The sequence below is a fragment of the Oncorhynchus mykiss genome, chromosome 18 (genome assembly GCF_057628025.1).
Source record: "Oncorhynchus mykiss isolate SJ-2025 chromosome 18, ASM5762802v1, whole genome shotgun sequence".
Taxonomy (NCBI): domain Eukaryota; kingdom Metazoa; phylum Chordata; class Actinopteri; order Salmoniformes; family Salmonidae; genus Oncorhynchus; species Oncorhynchus mykiss.
In genome coordinates, this window is record NC_143039.1 from 34,877,185 (window position 1) to 34,883,522 (window position 6,338).

The following is a 6,338-nucleotide window of genomic DNA, read 5'->3' on the forward strand; positions in this document are numbered from 1 at the left end:
AACCATCACAAACTTTTACAGATGTACAATTGAGAGCATCCTGTCTCCTGTCGGGCAACAAATTGATGAAAGTCATGGCCTTTTATACTTGCTAATTAAAATACATACTGTGTGTGTGTGTGTGTGTGTGTGTGTGTGTGTGTGTGTGTGTGTGTGTGTGTGTGTGTGTGTGTGTGTGTGTGTGTGTGTGTGTGTGTGTGTGTGTGTGTGTGTGTGTGTGTGTGTGTGTGTGTCTGTGTCTGTGTCTGTGTCTGTGTCTGTGTGTGTGTGTGTGTGTGTGTGTGTGTGTGTATGTGTGATGCAGAAAAGACAAGGAGGCGCCACCTCTTGACCACACCTGACCTTTTATTGGATTTGTTCACAGTTTCAAAAGATGATACTTGCACACAACTATGAGCAGATAGGACTACAAGTTAGTAAAACGTTTATTTTCTTTTTACTAAGAATACTTATTTTGATCGTAAAAACAGTAAAAGACTGACTTTGATACTGCTAGGACACTTAACCCTATGGTGAGGTTTGAAATCATGAGGCCCTCGTCTGTCTCTTGATTATTGGGAATGTATACAGCTTGATAAGAAACTAATATTCCTCAGATATTCCCTGCTGACATTCAGGTGAGCAGGTCAGCAAGGCCGATGACTTTCAGCATGGCTAAATGTTTAACTGGATACCTTGCCAACGTCATGAATTCTTTTGGATTTCATTTTTAAATGAGATTTAATCCAAGTGAACAGCACCCCATCTGGAGCAGCCCTAGGAAGTGAATGTCTGCCCCATTCACATTACGTACAGAACTGAGGTTTGGGCTAAGTTGATAACCTTGCAGCTTGTAGCATCTTGTCTAGGACAGGGGTTTGATGGACCACTGCACTATACTGAGATGGTTTGCATTTGTTGGCTGAACAAGGCTCAATGTTCCCCCTCTGCTGAAGCATTACTTTCCTAATCATATCAACACTCAGAAACATTTGCTTTACCTCCTCTGACTGGTGATTGTGCTAAACGCCTCTCATTATTTGTTGCAATGTGTTGATGGCGATACTGATTGCTGAATCATTCGGCCTCTGGCAAAATGGCAGGACTTGGTTGGAATGAAAGCACCATTGAAATGTTCATCAGATCTCTGGTCTGGGTCTTGTTCATTAGGACACACAGCAGAACATGTTTTAAAATGTTTTTGCCATGGCAATCGAAACCAAGCCAGTTACAGTACTCCCTTTCTGTTTGTCTGTTTTTATCCGTTTGTTGCCTAATCAACACGCCCTGGTGTTTTTCTGAAGTAGGGTGATGGGTAACAGATATGCAAAACTTAGAGGAAGGAAGATAGGGGGGGGGGATTCTATTTCTCTAAACTGTATGTTTGAATAACCTAAAATAGAATTGGGATTTAATTCAAATGAACAACAGTAGAGCAGTTCCCAGGGCAACAATGCCTTAACCACTACGCCATTTTAAATAGCATTTTTTTGTAAAATAATGAAAATAGAAATAAAAGCAACCGTTAACATGGAATCAATTGGCGCTCATCAAAACATTACAGACATTCTATTTAGACACACAGTTCAACTTTCAATTTCACAATATGATGTTTCAACGTCACAATATGGAAGGGCTCATACAGACTGAAGACAAGTATCAGAAAGTATATCCTTCAGGCACTTCCAGATTCCCGTATTTCAAAACCAAGTTTGATTTGAAGGCCCGTAAATTGTTTCACTTCAGCGTTTATGTTCTGTCACTGTCCAGTTAGCAGAATTAGTGTCAATGGGTTTCTGATATGTATAGTCTTCATTTGTAACACAAATGAATCAACTAGATAACCAATACAATTTAAAGGAATACCTCTTCATCGTATATTTGTACATATGAACATCGGTAAAGCAAGATGTCATATTGCCTGACAATATGGCTCTTGGTTGATCTGTGTCGAAATCTGACCAACGTGATAGACGTTAGCGTGTTGACCACTGTGTAAATGAATTTATTGCGAGGCCCTTAGTTTGACATTTAATTCCAGTTTTGAAATGTACATTGCGAACTGAGCACTTCGGCTACACTGGTCATTGGTTGTCACATTTCATGAGATGGAATCAAAAAGTTGTTTTCTTTCAAACGTTGTCAAGGAAGGCCAGTTTTGTGAATATGAGTTTGCTCTTTTATTCTCTCTTGTTTAACAATACTTTGTGCTGATGGGACAAGATCTTTATCATCATGGCGGCTGTGTGTAGAGGAAGGGAAGAAAGTATTTTGCCCACAGTAGTTTCCATGGTTCCCATAGTTATCAATAAAATACATGTTTATCAAGGCTTTTTGATACATGTTGTGGATTTAAAAACATAAATGCCAAGATTGATGTCAATTTTCATTTAACCAATGGTCCTTTCTTTTAAAAATGTTTGATGGCAATTCTATGAGAATGTGATGTTTCACCTCACAAATAAAATAAATAAATCTAAAGGACATTATACAACTTGCACACATACTGTAGGTCTATTAGGTGAAATAAATGAGTTGTATATGTGTGAGTAGATGTGAAATGATTGTAATACATACACACGCTCAACCCTGACAGTATTGCAAAAAACAACTTGTTCAATAGAAATATAACATTTAACATCAAGCTAAATGGCTAATCAAAAAATGTAAACATCGGAAGCGTTTGGTTTTTGGTTAAACTCTTGATAGAAAATATGTGAATTAAAAAACAGCACGTTTTTGTTAAATAACCTCCTCTGTACGATAGGAATCCTGCTGAAAACGACCTTTTTTCTTTTTGTTAGCTTTTAAATAGATTGATAAAAACTGTACAAAAAATGCTGTCTTATAAAATACAAGTTTATCTTTCTTTTAAAACTAAAGGCTCCTTGCACATTGCACAGCATTTTAAACTCTTTTTTCCCGAATAACAAGCTGATGTTAACTTCCCTCACAGCGAGAGTTAAGGCTCTGTGAGGCTTTGCTCCCATGCTTTTTCACATTGCTTTCACTTTCATACTGTCAAATCGTCTGACCTTGCCCTGCTGCTGGCTTTGCTTAAACTGCTGAGTGGTCTGGTGTCTGCTATCGTGTCGGTAGCCTCCACGTCGGGATCCGCGGAGCCCTCGTCCTCGCCGCTTTCCGGTAGGACCCTCACCTCCGCCCCAGTGGTCTGGACGTAGGAAGGCAAAGACTCGTCGTACACTTTAGAGACGTTCTCACTTCCCACCTGGTAAGTTGCGGGCAGCCTGCCTGCCTCCATGCCCACCTCTGTCAAGGGGAAGAAGTGCGATGCGGGCTTGTCTTCTTCCAGCTGCCGGTAGCCCTTGATCTTCTGGATGGACGACACTGCCATGGAGTGCAGGCTCTTTTCCCCGGTTGGGCTCTGGCCTTCGCCGCCCTGACCGCCCTGGGTCTGGGGTGGCGGCTTGCGGAACACGAAGCGGATCTTCTTCAGGCCCAGGTGGCTGATCTCCACGAAGTTGAGGAAGAGCGAGACGCATGCCACGGCCAACATGAAGATGATGAAGACAGTCTTCTCAGTGGGGCGCGACACGAAGCAGTCCACGGTGTTGGGGCAGGGCCATCGGCTGCACTGGTACAGTGGCAGGATGCGGAAGCCGTAAAGGAAGTACTGGCCCACCACGAATCCCACCTCGAACAGCGTCTTGAAGATGATGTGGCAGATGTAGGTCCTCAGCAGGGTGCCCTCCAGCCTGAACTTCTTGCTACCCTTGGTGCTGGTCTCTTTGGTGGTGCGCACACTACCCTGGTCAGGCGCTAGCGGCAGCCTCTCCTCACTCAGCTCCTGCTGGCGGTTCAGCTCGGCCTCCTCGCGCTCCTTGCGCTTCTCCTCCATGTGGACATAGTGCACAGCATGGCCAACGTACACCAGCGAGGGCGTAGATACAAAGATGATCTGGAGAACCCACAGACGGATGTGCGAGATGGGGAAAGCCTCGTCGTAGCACACGTTCTCGCAACCAGGCTGCTGGGTGTTGCACACGTAATCCGACTGCTCGTCGCCCCACACAAACTCAGCGGCTGTGCCCAGGATGAGGATCCGGAAGATGAAGAGCACTGTGAGCCACACCCTCCCAATCACTGTCGAGTGTTCATTTACTTCCTCTAATATGTTTCCCAAGAAGCTCCAGTCACCCATGATCAACAATCAGCGCTACATATTGAGGGTTGGAGAAGAGAAAAGCAAGTTATAAATCGAACTGGCGACAAAGACTGCAAAGAATCCTTGTGTTGAATCCACAACTCTCTTTTGTCATTTTTCGATCCCCATATAACAATCCAAAATGTTCTTTGTAGCTAGCTACACTGTGGCTAATAACATTTTGTAACTACAGCAATGATGAGCCACTCGCTCACTCTTTGTCAAATCCAAAGAGAGCAAACATAAAATCGCTGCATGCCTCGTTGCCTCACCCCAAATGACTAAAACCAACAGTCCAAAAGCACATTTTTGCAACAAACACCATAGCAATAAACACCTTAACTCTCTAAACTCTATAGAAATAATCAATGCCAGGTTATATTATTCCCGAAACACGAATATAATATTGGTGAAAGTTAACAAATGGGCAACTTGCCACAGTGAGAGCTCCAGTGTAGTTGTGTTTCCCCTTCTCTTGGCACCCAATGGTGTGAAGTGAACTTTTTTTCCTCTCTCTTTCCCACCTAAGGCCCCCAGTCCTTGTCGCACCACTGAGCAGAAGTGAATGAATTGAGTCTGATGGTTGGTTTTTAGTTTGCTGCAATATTTAAGCTGGGAGCCAGACAGGCTTTATTCGTCGGGCGACGTGTGGTGACGCAGAAGACAATAGGATCACCCAACACAAATGGGAACGTATGGGACACCGCAGTTGGGAATGATACCAACTCATGTAGTGTACAATATACGCGGTGTGTCCCATCGAATGGTTTTATGTTAGGGAGGGAAAGGAGGACAGGCAAGGCACATCCTAATGAACTAGCTGCCGACAATAAAGCTGTTTACTGACTTGGTTAGACTGAGAGATATAGCAACTGACGTAGATTGTTTATTGGTGAATTAGACATTTCATGTGGAATGTACTGTGATCAGCAGTAAATATGTGTGTGATTTTTTTGGAGAAAGTTTACATTTCGTTTATTGTAAGGTCAGGTCATCCTTGTTTCGGTGGGCTTTTATAAAAGCCTAGGAATGTATGATCTAACATTTTAGCGAAAAACAGAAGGACTTTGGTTTGCTCATCATCAAAATAAAAATTGGTAACACTTTATTTACAGCATCCAGGCATAAAGCTTTTCCAATTTTGTTATTGGATTTTAGTCAAAAAGTCAAAAAGGTCAGGCATTGGTTTGGTCAGCTGTAACCCACACAAATAGAAAATATAAACTGAGACGTGGGCAACATGTACTATGAGAACGATATTGTTCTACCGTCTAAACAGTTTATCTTATGATGTTCCCAGGAAACTGTAAGCAGACCAAACGTTATAAAGAGACAAAAGACTTACCACTCATTTGCAAATGTTTATTTATTTGCAATTTGTCTTCCGACCATTTCCACTACTTCTGTGTATATGGATGTTCATCAAGATATCGTACACTCAACGGCTCAAAGTGTCCCTCAAAGACAACCACGAACTTTACAGCAGCTATGTACAGATATCTCGGGAGAATTTTGTTTAAAAAATGTACGGCTTGGAGTAAGAGGGTAATAATAGTGTACCACAGAGTGGCCTCATCAGCCATCCAAACACTCACAATACCCCAGACTCATCCCAATGAATCGTATCATGTTATCATCAACTTATGATTGACAAACAAGGAGTTACCAGTAATAGGCATTATAAAGCATCATAGCTTTATATCCTGCCTTAAACTCACAAGACCATGGTTTGTTACCCAAATACAGTTACTATGTAATGTAATAAAATTGTATCAGAGCTGCAAAGTGCTAAATTACCTACTTCTGTTATTACCATGTTATTGCTAATTTATTCTACACCGTAGGGTGCTACCAATATTTCTGTATTGCGATTATTGTATTTGTATTTTTTGTTATCGACATCTTTATTTTATTTGTACATTTAGCATGGCCCCAGTGTTTAAATGAAATGTACACAAACTACCACATTATCTGACGTTATTTTCTGCAGTGTTTAGTCGTACTCAAACAGAAAATAAGATGTGAGATTGTACATGGGTTACCTAATGGGTTAGATATGGGGGTGACACTTTGGTGTACAGGGGTATAATGCATATATGAGTGCATCATAGTACATAAGCCTTTGAACTGCTTATAATGTGTTAGTAGTCTCATAATGAACCAGAGCTAATATCAGTCATCTTGAAATAGTTGA

At 41.8% G+C, this 6,338-nt stretch overlaps 1 protein-coding gene across 1 annotated transcript; it reads right to left on the reverse strand.

The window, feature by feature from the left end:
- Window positions 1-325: 325 nt before the first annotated feature.
- Window positions 326-5,787, reverse strand: LOC110495936 (gap junction alpha-8 protein-like). The gene has a single exon (XM_090206791.1). The coding sequence runs from the start codon at window positions 4,139-4,141 to the stop codon at window positions 2,993-2,995; it is 1,149 nt and encodes a 382-aa protein (XP_090062917.1). The 5' UTR covers window positions 4,142-5,787; the 3' UTR covers window positions 326-2,992.
- Window positions 5,788-6,338: the final 551 nt, after the last annotated feature.

Bases quoted from the DNA above. Each gene is read 5' to 3' on its own strand.
- LOC110495936 (XM_090206791.1), bottom strand. From the start codon at position 4,141: ATGGGTGACTGGAGCTTCTTGGGAAACATATTAGAGGAAGTAAATGAA.